Source organism: Rattus norvegicus, chromosome 9, assembly GCF_021556685.1.
Source record: "Rattus norvegicus strain SHRSP/BbbUtx chromosome 9, alternate assembly SHRSP_T2T, whole genome shotgun sequence".
Classification (NCBI taxonomy): Eukaryota; Metazoa; Chordata; class Mammalia; order Rodentia; family Muridae; genus Rattus; species Rattus norvegicus.
This window is the reverse complement of record NC_141542.1, coordinates 101,767,099-101,785,000: the sequence shown is the minus strand read 5'-3', so window position 1 is coordinate 101,785,000 and position 17,902 is coordinate 101,767,099. Positions and strand designations below refer to the sequence as shown.

The 17,902-nt window shown below is 47.4% G+C and overlaps 2 protein-coding genes across 4 annotated transcripts; both read right to left on the bottom strand.

The window, feature by feature from the left end:
* Positions 1 to 888: 888 nt before the first annotated feature.
* Positions 889 to 10,276, bottom strand: Spata3 (spermatogenesis associated 3). 2 transcript variants are annotated; one of them, NM_001108805.2, is made up of 4 exons: positions 9,880 to 10,276; positions 7,847 to 8,021; positions 5,642 to 5,785; positions 889 to 2,921 (listed from the first exon to the last, which is right to left on the bottom strand). In NM_001108805.2, the coding sequence occupies exons 1-3, from the start codon at positions 10,169 to 10,171 to the stop codon at positions 5,680 to 5,682; spliced, it is 573 nt and encodes a 190-aa protein (NP_001102275.1). In that variant the 5' UTR covers positions 10,172 to 10,276; the 3' UTR covers positions 889 to 2,921; positions 5,642 to 5,679. The 2 variants fall into 2 exon arrangements, with proteins under 2 accessions (NP_001102275.1, NP_001419452.1); NM_001432523.1 differs by having other exon boundaries at positions 7,847 to 8,018.
* LOC148003821 (uncharacterized) lies at positions 9,899 to 16,962 on the bottom strand. Of its 2 annotated transcripts, none has more exons than XM_087568170.1 (2): positions 13,493 to 16,962; positions 9,899 to 10,623 (listed from the first exon to the last, which is right to left on the bottom strand). In XM_087568170.1, exons 1-2 carry the CDS (start codon positions 14,217 to 14,219, stop codon positions 10,610 to 10,612), a joined length of 741 nt encoding a protein of 246 aa, XP_087424296.1. In that variant the 5' UTR covers positions 14,220 to 16,962; the 3' UTR covers positions 9,899 to 10,609. The 2 variants fall into 2 exon arrangements, with proteins under 2 accessions (XP_087424296.1, XP_087424297.1); XM_087568171.1 differs by having other exon boundaries at positions 10,543 to 10,623; positions 13,605 to 16,962.
* Between the last annotated feature and the right edge of the window lie 940 nt (positions 16,963 to 17,902).

The following is a 17,902-nucleotide window of genomic DNA, read 5'->3' as shown; positions in this document are numbered from 1 at the left end:
TCTTAGGATTCAGCTGTAGGGTGTGTTCTTAGTGATTGATGGGGGAAGACCCAGCCCATTGTGGGTGATGCCATCCCTGAGCTGGTAAGGTTCTTCTATAAGAAAGCAGGCTGAGCAGGTTGAGAATTGGTTCTAATGCTTTGTCCTATTTCGGCTCCCAAAAGCCACGCTGTACACCCCTTCACCTGCTGAGCCGTCTCACCAGCCCTTTTACTCTCCTATAATGCCGATTTTCGAGGGCCACCTTCACAGCCCAGCGAAGAAATTTCTCACTGGCGAACCGTGATGGAAAACTTTGAGAATACACAGAAACAGCGTGGGGTATTATCTTAGTCCATTTGTGCTGCTGTCTCGAAAATATTGCTGGTAGGTGTGCTGTTTTTTAAAATTTACCTTCGCCGCTTTTGGCTTCCCCTCCCTAGGGTAGGGCATTAAAGCTAGAATTTCTTTTCCCCACGGTGGGCTATAGAAACTCTAGTCTTCTACCTATCTTGCAAACCAGCCGTAAATATATCCTATGAGGTCATGGGAGCCTCCCCATTCCAGAGGGAACTGCTCCATACCCTGGAGGGAGGAATACTGCACAGTCTGAGACAAATTCTAAGAGACCTTACTGGGGGGCTGGGGATTTAGCTCAGTGGTAGAGCGCTTACCTAGGAAGCGCAAGGCCCTGGGTTCGGTCCCCAGCTCCGGAAAAAAAAAAAAAGAACAAAAAAAAAAAAAAAAAAAAAAAGAGACCTTACTGGGTCTATCCTCCCTACCCCTGATCCAGTCAGCACTGGATGAAACCCTTTTTGTCCAATCAAATCTCTGCACAGTTGTCTGCACCTCCATCTTGTCCAGGCAATGAAGTCTCCATAAAAATCCAAGACAAGGATAGGGCAGTCCTAGGTTGCTGACCAAGTGACAGTTTACAGGGGATGGTGCACTAGGAGAGGACAGAGAAGTTCCTGGTCCCAGCCACTCTGCAGATCTTTATAATCTAATAAAGATGTTTCCTTGGGTTCCTAGAGCCATTCTAGTAAACCCAACATTGAGGAGGACTGGGAGAAACCATGATTTATGCCAGTGGGTCAGAAGCACAGGGCCTGGGTCTAGAATCTGCTGAATGGGAGCAGTCTTGCCATCTTAGCTCTCAATAGGATCTATCTCCAGGCAGGTCCTGTTAGAACTGGATTGGAGAGACCCAGAGGCGTCAACCACAGCAGCAGTGTTGCTTCCTGTGGGGGAGAAGTATCCTCTCCTCATGAAGTTACAGGAGTCTTGAGTGCTGTAAGGCATGACAGCAGAGGAGAAACTCTCTTTAGAGATTCAACTGGGTTTGAAACAGGGTCTCATGTAGCCCAGGCTGGTCTTGAATTTGTAATCCTCCTGCCTCTACCTAGAGAGTACTGGGTTTACAGGTGCATGCCAAAACATTCGGTCTATGTTGTGTTGTTGGTTCAACACAGGACTTTGTACACGCTAGGCAAACACTCTTCCTATTGAGCTACATCCCGGCCCTCTTAGATCTTCTGCTTTTGTTTCAATATGGGAACTAAACTCCTTTATGAGGGCACCACCTCATGACCTAATCATGTTCCAAAGTTCCCACCTTCTAACACTGACATATTGGGCATTGGCTTAGGTTTTAACATACAGATTTTGGGGGATGGGGATGAAAAACTTCCTATCTAATACGGAGGGAGAAATACTTTTTCATTTACCCATGGTAGGTTTGTTGGCTGTGCCCTCCAAATTAGGCCAACAAAGGGCAGATTAGCAAGAGAAAAACAAGTTCTGAATGAGCCGGTGCCTGTGCACAGAGCAGTGGCACAAAGGAAAGGGGGGGACAGAGCATTCCCGTCAACAGCAAGAATTTTGTAGGGAAGCTGTAAAAGGTTTGAGCGTGAATGGTGGTCAACTGGGGAAGGACACCGATATGGGGACAAGGCAGACTTTGTGTGGGATGGTTTTCCTGGGAGCTGTCTTCAGGGACTAGACTGTTCACCCTTCCTGGGGTGGGGTCACCTCATTGTTAATAGCAGAAATTATACTGTTTCCAGGTAGACCAAAGAGGGCAGAGGCAAGCTTCTTCTCAATGGCTTTCTACTGCAAATAATCCTTCTGGAGAGTGGCATATTTGGGGTGCCACACCATGAAGCCCTAAGTAAAAATGACCCTTGTTGGGAACTGATCTTTCTGGCTAGAATCCCCCCTTGACAATTCTTAAAGAAAGAGCAGGTCCTTAGCCCACCCTTACCTGCCCCATTCTTCTTGGGGACCACTTCCTCTGACATTTGCTCCTCTCTGCCTATGGGTTTCCTTCCCAGAGGACGACAGACATACAGCCACTGTTTCCTTCCCAGAGGACAGACATACAAATGATGCCAAGAGGAGCCATTTCCTAGAGATACCCCTGCTGGGTCCAGAGCCCTTGCCTCTCAGAATGCAGGCTTTACGTGAGCTTATTCCTCCTGCTCCTACTAACTGACCTGAGCTGTGGCTGACTAGTTAAATCAGGCACTGAATTGAGCCTTGCAATTCTTGCTTGAAAAGTGAAAATACATCGTCTCGTTGAAGGTGTGCCAGCTGTGGCTACAGCTGGTTGAGAAGCCGAGCCTAGAAATGGTAGCCTGGTTTGGATGCGATGCTGTCAGCCTGTGTGCTGTACCTCAAGACACTTCCCTTCCTGACTCTGTGCTGGATCCAGCTTTTATGTTTCTGAGTAAAACACACTGAAGATCAATTTCTAGCTGGGTGCGGTGGCACATACCTGTAACCCTAGCATTCTGGAGACTCTGGTAGGAGGATTGTGAGTTTAAGGCTAGCCTGGGCTACATTACAAATCCTTGTCTCAAAAAAAAAATGAAGAAAAGAGACAAGATAGTTTCTCTCTGTCTATTTTGGTGACAAGTGAGATCCTTTGATGGAAACTGGATCTGTAAGGAAAAATAGATAATAAATGACAGAGTCATTAGCTTCATCATTCCTTGTGACCTATCTCAACAGCTTCCCACACTACAGTCTTACCTGTGAGGGTTCAATAGCTAAACACTTTTTGCCAGAAGGTAAATTATTTTTAGAATTCGAATTCCTTCTATTTGGCTTCTTTTCTTTTCTTTTCTTTTCTTTTCTTTCTCTCTTTGTTTCTTTGTTTCTTTCTTTCTTTTTCTTTCTCTGCTTCCTTTTCTTCTTTTTCTTTCTCCTCCTCCTCCTTTTCCTTCTTCGCTGATCTCCTTTCTTCTTGTTTGCTTCTTCAAAGTCAGCCACACCGTTTCACCCCAAGGCTATGACACTATTTGTGAAGTCCTAGAGCATATCCTGGGCGCAGCATTGCCAACACCTTCCCTGTCAACTCCCTATTCCCCAGAGATCCGAGCAGCTGAGATGGAGCCCCCTCCCCCAGAGGTTGGCTATGGTGTTGAGTTTGACCATATTCAATGTCCCAAAGGAACCTTCTGCTTTTGTTGCTTCATTATCAGCTGAGGGAAAATTCTATGGGAGACGTTGGTTCTCCAAGGTTTAGGAAAGAAAATTTTCTGGAAGCATCTTTCTCTAAGAGGAGACAGCTTTGCCACGTTCATCTGATGATGGTTCATTTTGGACAGAGAAAGATACCCAATTACCCCTTTCCTTTCATAGGGACTGAGGGCTGAGCCTCAAAGCTCACTGCTCCCAAAGTCCTTCTCTACTGTATATGTTTAGAGTGGCACTTCTCTGGGCTCTATACCTACAAGTCCATCTATGAACCTATCCTACCATAGATCCTTCTGGAAACACCCTTGCCCCTGGCAGTGGGAGCTTTGGGCTGTCCCACACTACCTGGCGTTCACCTCACTTCTTCCTGGTCAGCAGTATCTTCTTCTGGTTTGGATGCGATGTGGTCAGCCTATGTGTTGTACTGTTACTCTGTACTATATAAGGCAGCGCCTTTCAGGCTGTGCCTTACCTGAAGTAGACAACCCCCATTTGTTCGACATCCATCACGAGGCACAGAGTGATAGCTCACCAACCATGTAGTCACCAAATGAAGCCAGGAAAACACATGAATAGGTGGATGTACCAAAAATCAGATCAGAAAAGGCAGACCTATGAACATATTGAATATACAAGACCACGACTAATGTAATGTTCTCAGTGGGCTCCTATAAAGGGAAGGCCTGCTACCACTGGGGTACAACAGCACCCACCAGCCTGCCATTGAACCCTTTGGTACATGTGTTATCAGATCCTCATTTGGTCTCTGGGACTTCAACTCTTAACATCCCTCATTGAATCCTCATGATCACTGTCTTCAGAGAGAGCTTATTCTCCACTAGACATGACATTGACAGCCATGCCCCTCACACTGAGATTCCAAGTGGCACAGTCTAGACTAGAGACTGTCAGTTTAAATCCAGAGCCAGCATCTTCTCTGCCGCCATGCTGGCATGATAACATGATAACAATACCCCATCACTCCCAGCAAGTCTGGGAAGAGGCAAGACAAGGCTCTTAAGTGCGGTGCTGTTTCCTGAAGGTCAGGGTGGTTTACTATTATTCCTCAAATGATCTTTGGATGGTCACTAGGAGATCCAGGAACAATGTTGTACTCTCACAGGGTTTGGATGTTTATATATTTTAAGCATGGATTCTCAGACCCGTGTTTGGCTACACTATCTCCTGTCCATTCCCGTGCATGGATGATGGAGGGCAAAGGGGTGGGCTGAAGGGTCTCCCATGGTTCTCACTCCCTACCTCAGCTGTCATTTTTTAAGCATTCAAGGCCACTTGAACAAGACCTAGCTGATGGGATGCCTGTGGGTGCTCTCAGTGACCACCTTTCCCCAGTTCCCTTCTTGACTGATCCATTGGCTCTTTGAATGATGACTTTTGGCTGCTGACGACCAAAAGCTCCCTCCTCCTCCATGACTTGCCCTCAGCCTGAGGAGAATTGCTTTTTACACAAAGACCCAAATTTCCTCCCTACACCCATATAGTCACATACTGATCAGCTGACACAGGGGCATGGAAAGGAAGCCTTGTGTCTCTTGGGAGAGCATCGGTTGTACAGATGACATTCTGGGACTCCATAGGACCAGGCCAAAGCCTTCCTTTCCTCATTTCCCCCTTGCTCTTGCCTCCCACCCAGACTCTGCTTTCTCCTGAGAGTACTTCCTTGAAGTATCTGGTGCACCCAGTCCTTGTTTGGGGCTCTGCTTCTGGGTTCAGATAAGACAGGAGTGGTGACCAAAGACATCCTCATATGCAGAGATGATGTAATATAAATGAACAGTGGGAGCGATTACACACATTCCAAAGAAGCGTGCGCAGCATGGCCTTGGTACAGGCTGGAGAACGTTGGTGTGAGGGGAAATAGGCCCTCGAGTTGGGGGATACAGTAGAGGGGCTTGTCCAAGACGATGGCTAATCTCCACCTTTCCTCTCCCCTACTTCGTCCCATCTAGGACTAGGGAAGCCATAGCAGGTCCGGAGACAGGGTTGTCTGTAGGGTCTTTGTCCTGATGGTTCTAATAAAAGGTCTCCAGAGAAGCTGGACCGAGTCCTGACAGCCCATCTTGACGCAGGAATGATCATGAACTTTCCCCGACAGGCTGAAGGCCTCGTCCACCTTGAAATATTCTCTAGCTAGAGAAAAGGGACAGGTGGGCCCTCCTACCTGCCGGACCGTGGGCCTGGGGTCCAGTTCACAAGGATTCAGCCATGAAGTAGGCAACTCCCAGGGCCCCCAGAGCCACAGCAACAGTTCCGAGGGCTTGAAGCACGAGAGTTACGGGAAGTGCAGTATTTCCTTGAAGGTTTTCTACAAAGCAAAGCGGAAAGGGGGCGGGGGTTAGGGAGAAAGGCTTCAGTGTCTGTGTACTGGAAGGAGACAGTGGATCTTAGAGTTCCCTCCTGATCCTTCTCCTAAAGGGACACGTTGCTCCCACCCCCTCAACAAAACTTCCTACAAGTCCCCCAGGGTATGAGGATCGGTAGCCTGTGACTGATAGCCAGAGGGGGTAACCGGGTACCAGGGTGGTCCAGACCACGATGTGCCAGCCCTTGTACCAGACACCTGTTGTGGTTTGCCCTGAAGTTATCTTTTATTTTTATATTTTACAACAACAGACACCTCCCACTCAATGTCCTCTTTAAGCTTCACAGCAACCCTCTGAGGCATTTTAGAGACTTTCAGATATCAGGAAATAGCATATTAGTTACAGCCTCTACAAAGACTGAGACAGCAAGGAGTGAACCAGTATAAGTGAGGAAGCCATTCAGAAAACTCTGTATCAGGGGTTGGGGATTTAGCTCAGTGGTAGAGCACTTGCCTAGCAAGCGCAAGGCCCTGGATTCGGTCCCCAGCTCCGAAAAAAAGAGAAAAAACAAAACAAAAAAACAAACAAACAAAAAAAACAACTCGGTATCTAGTCTGATAAAAAGCAGACTGAAGGAGGGATTCTTGTCTCCATGGATGACTATTGTAAGTCCTCTGAGAAGGTAGAGACTGCAGACACAGGGGCTTACATGGGAAAATAAATAAATAAGCATGCATCTTGCCCTGGTCATGGGGTTTTATGTCTTTTTCTCTTGCTTTCCTAACTGGGAACCGTGTTCTGGCTTTTCCTGCAGCCTGGAACTTTTGGAGTCGATTCACATATTGGGCACACAGTGCTGTGAACCCTGATGTGGTACTGCCTCGCTCGGAAGCTCCCAGAAGCCCTCCTGTTCCACACACTACCTGCTTTGTTCACAGGCTTCTAAATGCACGGATCTCAGCTGGCTTCACGGGCGGAACACACTGGGAGGTGAAGATCTTGTTTAGGTGTCCCCCCCAGAGTAGGTTTGATTTTTTTTCACCCAGGGGAACACACAGCACCATCTGGCAGCAGATGAATGGACAGACATACTGTGTGGGTGAGTGGTGGGTGGACTCTTCCTGACTGGTACTCAATAGATGGTATCTCTGACTCTAGGTATGCTCTCTTCCCCAAATCAGCTCTGTATCTGCATGGGTATTGTTGCTGTTGTTGTTATTGTTATTATTAATCACCATTATTATTCAAGAGAGGGAGCTAGAAAGGGTAAGAGGAGGATGGGATGGTGGGCTGTGCTCCTGATGTAGCGATATGAGATCCCCAAGTGGAAGGACCTCTTCCAGGGGTTTTTGTGAAGTCCTGAGTATACTCAGGGTGGCTCATTTGGGTAGAGGCCCCACTTCTGGCCCCTCTCCTAGCTCCAACACATGACTCAGCAAGTCCTTCAAGAGTGAGGACATTTTTATTCTGTTCTTAACATGGGCAGGGCCCTTCTCCTGGCTGACAGTGAGCAGATGGCATATGACATTTCTCTGGAGGCATCGTGGAAGAGGAACAGTAGGGCAGAGACTGGGTGAGGTCATAATGAAGGAAGGGGCTGCCACTAACAGACCAGTCTGGAAAACATGGCCTCTGTGAAGACTCCTGGTAATAGCATACTCTGAGTGGGGCATACTCTGAGTGGGGCAGGTTTTACTATTTTTGGCAGAAAGGACCTATGAGTTATGATCAGGTTTATCAATGAGTCCCAGGGATAATTAACAGGCAGTTAGTTTAATAAGTAGATGCTCCCTGTGCATGGTATGGGTCCCAAAAAAAGTGAATGGCCAACCAATGTGTAACAACAAAGGCCCCGGTTTATAATGGGTTAGGTGAGAGGAGGAGGATGCTTTCAGGGATGACGGTTTCTGTGGAACAAAGGAGGAAAGGCACAACCAAGAGCCTGCCCACCAAGCCAGAGAAATTGGTATTTAGAAGGAAAGTTGTCGACAAACTCTGAGGACAGCGTGACCTGGAAACGATCTACCCAAGGCCTTAGCCCTCCCACCCGTTCGTTCGGGAACCTGTAGAAGGTGAGAAGGTTTGGGAATCCTCTCCCTGGCATGGATGACCAGTCCCGAGGCAGAAGGACATCAAAGATTCGGCTATGGCAAAGCCCCAGACGACGCCAGCAAGCGGAGCTGCCAGGGCAGACCACACAGGAGCAGGAGCGTGGGGCCGCATAGGTCAGAGGCACTGCTGGACAGAAAAGGAGAGGCATGAGGGCTGCACCTCGTTCCTGGGAGTGGGACACGGTCTCCAGGACAATTCTAGAAGGCATATTATTAGGAGTCGGTAAATGCTAAGAGGTGCATCGTAGCAGGTGAAATAGGGCATCAGTGCCATGTCTTTGCAGGTTATATCTTGCCTTGGGCCCTCCATGCAATCCCTTTCTCCATTTCCTAGCTGCTTCTTGCCATGATACATGGATACCCCTAAAACAGTGAGCCAACACGAATAAGTCTCCCTTTCTGTTATTTCTCTCAGATATTGGGTCACAGTGATGAGAAACTTATTCAACAGACCATGAATGTCCTTGTTTTTGCCTCTTCAGTACCCCATCGTTTTCTAAGCAACCACACCCTGTGGTACAGGGTGGTTTTGCTTCCTACTGACACCCAGCTCTGAGGCTATCACCCAGAAATGTTCGTCTCCACGGTTGAAGCTCACATTACACACTGATACCAGTTGTCAAGGAAAGGTTGGCCCTTAGTCACAGAGTCCCTGTTGCCCTGGCAATTCTTTGGATTTAGAGCTCTCCTTCTCTTGTGGCCCAAGTTCTTTCTCTACTCAGACTGTCTCAGGATTTCTGTGGCCCAGAGTGTGTGGCTTGCTCAAGGACATAGAGCATCTATCTTGGTCATGGTTCAAGCAAAGGTCAGAGGAAGATGTCCCCCTCCTCCTCTCCCTCCTCCTCCTTCTCCTCCTCCGCCTCCTCCTCCTTCTCCTCCTCCTCCTCCTCCTCCGGAGACTAGCTGGCCTCTTGCAAGGCCAGCTGTTGTGGGGAATCCGGAATCAGAATAGACTGAAGTTTCAACCATACCAAGGGCTTCTCTAGAGGACAAAGGTCTGTTTCCTCTTTGCAGTGTTATCAGATAAGATTAACTTAGATGGCTGAACGGAGGGCTAGGTCTGGAAAGAATGGTGAGTGGTCAGTTGACTACCTTCATTATCCTTAGCGGCCTGAAGCATCCCACTTCCCAACTCCACTTGAGTCCCCACAATACTGTCTAACATTTTGTCTCTCATTGGCCAGCAAAGAAGATGGAGACTGCTTTTTTGACAGCCGGCTAGACGTTTAATTTTACCCAGAGCTAAATTAAGTTAAAATGATGGCTTCATTTTTTTTTTCATTTTTGGTCTGTTTTATACATTAAACAGATCCTTTTCTAGTATCTTCTGTGGGAAGGGATGACAATTCAGCAATCAGAAATACAGGATGCCCATTTGGAACAGAAACTAAGGGTTATATAACATTATTTGTGGTTTATCTAAAGTTAGGGGTTAGTCAGAAGTCCTATATTTGATCTATCCATCCTCTCTGAGGTCAGACCTCTTGGGGTAACATGAAAAAAAAACAAACCAAACTCTCCTCCTATCTTCCGTCTCACAGAAACCCCCAATTCTCTCAAAAGCTGTCACACAGCCATCTACCCCATCACCCTGTACTATCTTCTTTGGAGTGGTCAGGACTCTCGTGAGAATAGCCAGATAAAAACGTAGCCAGAAGGCATATCACTACCTCCTTTCTTTTAGACCACGCTTGCTTTTAATTTCTGAACGGTTGCTGACTCCTAATGAAAGAGTCTTCCCCCATGGAGCCATAAATGTTAGTTTGTATCCATAGCTGTCTCCAGTGAGATTTGGGATGCTATAGAATGAGAAAACCTAGGAATTCTACTCTCTCATAAAAATCACTCCTTCTCCACAGTTCACAAACTTGGTCCCAGGTAGCATGCTGACTCTACACCACCACCTGACAAGAGCCCGCCTCTGGCGGCTCTGGGACTCTGTCAGCAAGAAGGCTAGAACTGTTGAATGCAGGAAGTCTTCCTACCTGCTTTTCTGCATGGAGGCTTAGGTTCCGTGGATACCAGGCACGGAGATGAGACACGTTCTTCTGAAGGTAGGAGAGGTTGTGATGAAGGCTGTTGCAGTTTAGGCTCAGGGCTAATTTGGTGTGGTGGGATGGACTCCTGGAGAGACTGTGTCTGCGGTGGTGAACAGGGGTCTGGACATGACCGCTGGGTTTCTGAGCTGGGCCTGTGTGAGCAGTCGGAGCTAGTCTGCGGTGAAATGGAATTCCTGCGGCGCCTGGAATCAGACTTTTTCTTTTTGACCTTCTTCATGGTGGATCCTTCTAGAGAAACACCGTGGAGTTACATGGAGCTGTGAATTTCCTGGATCCCTCCCTAGGGAGGTAGTCTCCCCTGTGGGTATGTCTCCGATCTTTGACTACAGCAAGGTCCCACAGACCAGAGTCACCCATACCTCCTGTGAGGTCACAAAAGCCAGGCTGGCCCCTGTGGCTAGGACTCCTGCACCAGTTCCTCGGTAGCATCTTTTTTTCTTCCAGGACTTCCTGCTTGAACCGGCAGGGGGCAGCAGCTGCCTTGCCCCTCCATGGTCTGATTGAGACAGTCTCTGGGCCTATGACAACTGGATCCTGGATTCTGTGACCAGAGAACCCGTTTCAGGCACCTTTCGGCTGCGTGTTCCTGGGTCCGTGTGAGCTACCTTTTATTCGAAGATATCCTGAATAGGATTCTCAGCTCCGTTGCTGGTTTCTACATGTCTGTCCCTAAACACAAACATTACGGTTACCGTATATTTAGTAAGCTTTTAGGGAACTTTCCTGAAGATTTGACATTTTTGGGGAGGGGGTAGCATTTTACCTCTCTCGGCCCACTGCCTTGTCATCTCTGAATATGTGTAAACACGGGTGCCTGCTTGTATGAGTGTGTATATGTCTAAACATTTATAAGAACCCTTGAACTTGGCCAAGAATTCTACCTTAAGCCAGTTCTCAGAAAACCAAAAATTTCTCAAAATCATTACATTGGTGAAACATTATTACCTCCCAAAACATTGGTTGGATCAAACAGACTATGATTCTCTAAGTTAAAAATGTGACTTTCATTTTAGGGTGGAAGAGGGAAAGTGTTTTGAAAATATAGCCTAAATGTCACACATCACAATAGAAAAGTGTGTTCCCAGCAAAAGACAGTTTCCTCCACAAACTTGGTAAGCTTCGTGGGTAAGTACACATGTCCTACTCGGACTCCTGAAGCTGGCGGAGGGGTGAGGGATGAAGTAAGGGAGGGTGGAGGGATGCAGTCAAGGAAGAGCTAGCAAGCCAGAAATGCTCTAGACCAGCAAAACACAAAGGCTAGACCAGATGCCAAACATGAAGTGAGAGAATCTATTTTCAGGCTTCTAGAGCCAGCAAAGACTTTATTGATTTATTATTATTATTATTATTATTATTATTATTATTATTATTATTCCAAAAAGGATATTGATGTTCAAAGAAGTTAAATTATGTAAGTACCTCCCAGACTAAATCTCCACCCCTAGTTGATTAGTGATGGCACACTCAAGATTAAGTTCCAATTAAGGGTTCTTTTTCTTTTTCTTTTCTTTTCTTTTTTTTCCTTCGGAGCTGGGGACCAAACCCAGGACCTTGCGCTTGCTAGGCAAGTGCTCTACCACTGAGCCAAATCCCCAACCCTGGGTTCTTTTTCTTTATGACCCCAATAGGCAATGGAGAATCAGATTATACAGGCTTTGAAATTAAAGGATCAGAAAAAAAGTTTTAAAGTTTCTTGCATGAGAAGATTGGAGAAAGGTATGGATTGGGAGTGCAGCTGAGAGCAGTAGCATGGATCAGGCTGTATCTGGTTGGTATGGAGTAAGGCGGGTCAGTGGGCAGGTGAATCTACACGAAGCCGGCAGTTTTTTGAGGTCAAGAGCTATGGGCCATTTGAGGGGATGGCATTCAGATTCAGGCTGGAACCTTTCAGTGACGATAGACTTTGACTGAGGAGCTTAACCTGAGCTTCTCAGTCTCAGTCCTGATTGACACTGTGGGCGGGATAATATCTTCTGGGGGAGGCTGTTCTGTGGGTTATAGGAAGCTCTGTAGCCTCTCTGCCTTGACTGGGCAGCACCCCGTTAGCATAACTTAAAAAAAAAGTCTCCAGATGTGACTAAATATCCCCAGAGCTTGGAGAAGGTGTTAACATTGTTCCTGTTTGAAAACAGCTGGTTTAAATGAGTCTAATAGGGCAGGGACATATTTGGGTAGAATTTCCTAATAACCATGAAATAGCTATTTGAGTTCACCTTAAGGAGGTGCAACAGTGTACGGAACACACAGGCTTGTGTTCCTGGGAGACAGGACAGAATACAGGTTGAGTAGTGTTTCTCCCACTAAGGAGAAAAATACGTGGTTCAGAAGCGGGGAGAGTTCTTCACGAGAGTTCCCTGTCAAGAGCCTGGCTCCTCTACGTCACAGTCATAGTACGCTTAACTTAGGCTTTACTTTTAGATTTGTCTCAGCTTTCATTCCCCACCTTGATCTGAGCAAGGAGAGCCAGCAGGTTCTGGAATTGAAAGAGAGTGAAAGGGGCAGGATGGAGTGTTATTGAAGACGTTAGGCAGAGTTGGGAACTGAAGAGAGTCACAATTGGAATGGACCCATCGGTGGGCCATTAAACCAGGAGCCATGCCATGTGGTAATGAGTTTAAAAGGTTGGAGGTTAGGTATCGAGGAGAAGGCTTTGGGTGTGGTGATTCCAGACACACACACACACACACACACACACACACACACACACACACACACCCCGTCAACAGTCAGTCCTTAAGGTTCTGGCCCTTCAGTGTGTTCTGCACTCTAGAGTGAGCATGCCACCATTCATCCCAAAGCTGGCCTCTATGTGTGTTAGAATCTAACGAGAGGGGGCTTGCTATGGCCACTAGCTGAAAGGAGGCAGAGCCTCTGTAATGGGGCATGGAGGTGCCTGTGTTCAGAACACTTTTCTGGTTTCTATGCTGTCCCAGAGGAAGGGGCTTCTGGAAACAGAAAGTGCTGGAAGCCCATGTTCAGAGCCTACTGCTCAATGACTCTAGGCTACAAATTAACATTCCCCCAACCCCCTCCCCCGCCAGGGCCACAAGTTTACTAGGGGCTTTGAGTAAAAAACACAGTGGGAAGCTGGTTGACTCTCCTGAAGTCCCAACCTTAGAGAGCTGCTGTGAAGACTGGAGGTGAAGGGCCCTTAGCACAGCGACTGGCTCACAATAGGCTTTTATTGTCATTTGTGTCCCCTGGAGGAGGAACAGACTAGGGACCGCCAAGGAACCTGGGAAAGGCATTAGTGCATTTGGAGAGAAGGGTGGGCCATTAAAGGTCCTACGGCAACCATCAGATTATTATAAAAGCATGATTTCACCTACACTGTGGGCAGGGCAGCTGGGCGGGTGAGGTAACCCTCTGGGTTAATTTCAGATTGTCTCAGCCCACGTCTCTTGGAGAAAGGACGCTGGTTCATTACCAGTCAGATCGTACCCCAAACGTCTGGAGGTGCCAACCCAGGGGCTGTGTGGTCAGGGATTTGCCCACTTCTCAGGGAAACAGTCCTAGTCTCCACCCTCAGGGCCCTCACCATCCGTTTGGGTCTGGCGATCCATTAGGGGGACCATGTGCGCTGGGCTGGCAGCGCGCTGGACGTCCAAGACACCCTGGGGGCGACTGGGACAGAACACTGCTGTGTGCACCTCGACCTCTGGATTGTCTGAAGAGAAGATGCTGTACAGCAGGTCCTCCAGACGGCGGCGCGACTCGGCCTCCTCATCCGGCCGTGGCTGCACCAGGATCCCGACGAGCGCGGCTGGCGGGCGACGGTCCTGGACCCGTACCTGCTGCAGGAGCAGCTGAAGTCGTGGCAGCTGCGTGTAGAGCGCCGACGCGTGGCACAGCACCAGGAGCAGCTGCTTGCCGGGCTCGGTGCTTAGCTTGGTGATCTCAGCCACCTCCGAGCCTAGGTTCCCTTGTGAAGCCCGAGGTGCCTCGCAATCCAACAAGTCCTTTTTCTGGTGACCCGAGAGCTGCGACTTCTCCGCTCGCCGCTTGGCGGCCGGGGCTTCGGGGTTGTCCGCCAAGCTGTCGCCAGTGCGCTTAAGTCCTGGCCGGACACTGCCGCCACAACTTTGGCAGTCTGTTGTGTGGGTATAGACGGGCTGGTTCGTGTAGCTTTCTTCGGGCTTGAAGAACTCTCTTACTAACAGCACCCGACCGCGGCCTGAGATGGACTGACTCGGGGTCTCCGGCTGCTCCTCCATCTTTTCCTCCTTCGGGGCCCTTGAGGGCTGCTCCCCAGGCCTCTGTTTCATGTCGGTCCGGCTCCCTTGTCCCAATGGCCTGGGACCTCCGTTAGCCAAAGAAAAGACTGTCTTTCCCGGAGCATGTCACAATACCCCTCGGCTTTACAGCCTCCTGCCTCAAGCAACCAAGGGGCCTCTACCCTACTATTCCTCGGGAATCTTCCAACATGGAAAATTGATGTTGGATGCTGGAATAACATATTCATCCTCCCCTCACCCCTAAAAGGCTCATCTTTCCAGACCATAATGTTCCTCTTACTAAAGCCTCTTAGAAAAGAGAAGACATTTTAAAGACAGTGGACCAGATGTGGTCTGCACACGACACAACCAGAGACTGGGATTCTGATCGTTGGGTAATTTGCTCCTTTTGCTAATTTTCTTTTTAAAATGAGTTTTGTAGTCTGGATGATGATGGTGCACGCCTTTAATCTCAACACTCAGAGAGATCTGTCAGTTTGAGGACAGCCCGGTCCACAGAATGAGTTCCAGGACAGCCAGGGCTACAAAGAGAACCCTGTCTCAAAAAAAAAAAAAAAAAAAAAAAAAAAAAAAAGAAACAAAACAAAACAAAACAAAAAGCAAAACAAACAGAAACAAACAAGAGTCTTGAAATATTCTGTTTTTTTTTTAATATAAAAATAACATGAAGGCAAGCTGTTAGCTAGAAAATCTGGAGCTGAGACACCATTAAAAAGTTCAAATTCCTCAAAGCCAAGGGAAGTCCAGGCAAAGCCAGAATGGCGCGTCTTGGCAGAACCGGTCTGGACTGTGAGGTCTATCCCACCCTAGTTTTCAGGCTTTGTCCAGAGACTCAACTACTTCCACCGCGTCCTGAGGGAGAGGGAGGCAGAGGTGACCATGGGCAGCAATCAGGAAGCCTTGCCTAGGTCTTGACCTTTGCATTCTAATTCAGCTTATATGAAAATGCCCTAAATTTGGGGAGGAGAAAGGAGCAGAGGTCTCAGATGTGCATGGCTCTGTCCTCTCCACAGCTGTTGACCAGGTCAACTCCAGTTGGAGCGCTCAGAGGTTCTCTGTACAGGAACTGTACAAGGCTGGTCATGGGCACTCTTCCCTTCACCAGCCCATGGCACGCCGAAGCACAGTGTGACAGAGAGGTAGAGACGTGATAGGTCTACCAGACCCTGTGAGACCTCTGTGAGGTGGACAGCGGCATCAGAAGAGTCAACTGGTTCACAGGGTTCCCAGGCCCTACCTATCCTTGAAGGGGAGACGGAGACTTTGGCAAGAAGTGACATTAAAGACGTGTCAGGTGGTGCCAGTGCTGAGCATTGGATTTAATGGTCGGAACCTTTAAACTCCTTGGTTGCGTTTCAGTTGAGGTGGAGAGATCCAAAGATGCACGAAGTGATGGCCCTTTATTTCCTCTGACAGATTGTGCGCCTTTGCTGTGGACAGGGACTCTTTCCTGCCTTCAGGGCTGCTGGTCCAGGGCTCCCTAGCTCCTGGCTAGCAGGAAGATAGAAGGAAGAGGAAGGCAGTCTTGCTTTTGTGGCTCAAATCTTGGAAAGTGGATGTATCATTTCCATTCATTTTCCCTGAGCAACCCAGACTGGAAAATAGCCTCCTCCTGGTTGGTTAGACACTCTTCCACCCCTGGTGATTTCCTCTCACCTCCTGAGAGGTGTGAGCAAAAAAATCAAAGGACATTTAACAGGCTCTTCTGTCTCTAAAATGTGGGGTCTTCCTGTGCACTGGGCTGGGCGTTATGAGGTTTCTCATCTCTGCAGGGCATGGCCACCATTATCATCTTTTCAAGTCACAGCAGCAGAAACAGAAGGCCCAGGCAGGTTAAATCGTGTCAATTCACTCAGCAAGTGGTAGGTCTGGGATTTGGATGCAGGCAGGATTAGCTAAAAATGCCCTCTAAGCCACAATACTGTGGCTCCTTCCACAGAAACGGGGCTGACCCTCATGTCACATAGTTTCTGGAGGTTAATGTTGATGAAGGTTGAGGGCGCTGGCAGGAGGAGGGGTCTTTGGTGGTAAAGCCTTTCGGGTTTCACATTTTTTTGAGGACACAGTAAAGAGTCATTTTAAGAGACACATGAAAGAATGGGAAATAAAAGCTCTTTTACTACATTAAGTTTTATACAAATTTAATTTCTAGGTTTTAGAAAGTCAATGAAGTCCTGCTAAGATTAAAAAAGTTGAATTAAGGGCTGGGGATTTAGCTCAGTGGTAGAGTGCTTACCTAGGAAGCGCAAGGCCCTGGGTTCGGTCCCCAGCTCCGAAAAAAAGAACCAAAAAAAAAAAAAAAAGTTAAATTAAGACAGTTCATAAGTCGAGGAGTAAGAGGCCTTGATTATGTTTGAGACACCTTATCTGACATATTGGCATCCCATATGACATTTAACTTAAGGTTTGTCTATAACTAAAAGCATTTATATTTATGTGTATGTATGTATGTATGTATGTATGTATGTATGTATGTATGTATGTATGTATGTATGTATGCATGTGCACTGTGTATGCAGTACCTATGGTGTCCAGAAGAGGGCACTAGATCTCCTAGAACTGGGGTTATAGGTGGCTGTGAGCTACTGAGTGTAGTTGGGAATTGAACCTGGGTCTTCTGCAAGAGCAGCTACCACTCTGAACTGCTGATCCATCTCTCTGGCCCTGAAAAAGTGTCTTATTGATAATAGTCTGACACTTTTGAGTAACGTTATAGTTCATTTTTATTATTTCTGAATTATTTCAAATAACAAAAATATACCTGGCTATATTAAAATCAAGACATTCTGGTTTGTTTTCTTTGCTTGGATTAGTAATCTCAGGGGGATGCCACCTCTCATATTATGAGGACACTCTTGCAGCCCCATGGAGAGGAGAGAGGTGAAGCTTTTCCTACCAGCACCTATTAAAAGCGCCATCTTGAAAGTGTCCGGCCTTAGTCAAACTTAAATGACTCAATATATATCTTGCTTGCAGCATTGGGAAAGACATCAACTAGAACCACTCACCTGAGCTGCACTGTACTTTTGATTCCCACATGCAGGCTGAGATGGTATTGGATTAGCCCATTAAGTTCTGAGGTAAATTATACATAACAACTAATACAATTATTATCTGTTCCTAACCTGCACTGTTTGTAGGAACTCCATTGTATAAACCTACAGCCTGACAGAGGTTCCTTCATTGTCATAGTTCTATGGTAGGCAGCCAGTCAGCCCCTTGAGGGTGCCCCCTTCTAACCTCTGATGAATGTTAGGTTACCCAAGGAAGGGGATGAGAAGTTACACGTTTTAAAACAGATTATTCTGAATTTCCTTCAGTGGGTCTATCCTAGCCCCAAAGATCCTCAAAAGAGAAGTAGAGGAAATAAAGTCAGACAGTTGGCTTTGAAGGTCAAACAGAGCGTTGAAGGACTGGGGGTAGTCTTAGAGGTTGGATAGGTGAAGACACGGGTTCTTTCCGGCCTCTAAAAGGGACTGCAACTCAGAGTTAAAGTCAACCACCAGAACTGGAAGATGGCCAGGAGGCACCTCAAGCTAGTGAGGTTGTAGTGTGTTATAAGATGGGAATATCAAACCATATAACCAGAAAATAGCAGACCAAGTTCAGTATATGTGACCCAAAGCCATCTTTCTCTCTGCAAAGACACCCAAACTCTAACTTTTATGCCCTGCCACTATCCCCAAACCTCAGCTATGGAGGACTCTTACCTT

What these genes read in the sequence shown, in the direction of transcription:
- LOC148003821 (XM_087568170.1), bottom strand. Translation starts at nt 14,219, where the DNA reads ATGAAACAGAGGCCTGGGGAGCAGCCCTCAAGGGCCCCGAAGGAGGAA.
- Spata3 (NM_001108805.2), bottom strand. Translation starts at nt 10,171, where the DNA reads ATGAAGAAGGTCAAAAAGAAAAAGTCTGATTCCAGGCGCCGCAGGAAT. An exon ending in GCCTCCATGCAGAAAAGCAG is followed by an intron (nt 8,022 to 9,879) that starts GTAGGAAGACTT and finishes TTTTCTGTCCAG; the next exon opens with CAGTGCCTCTGACCTATGCG. An exon ending in AACCTTCTCACCTTCTACAG is followed by an intron (nt 5,786 to 7,846) that starts GTTCCCGAACGA and finishes TTTGCTTTGTAG; the next exon opens with AAAACCTTCAAGGAAATACT.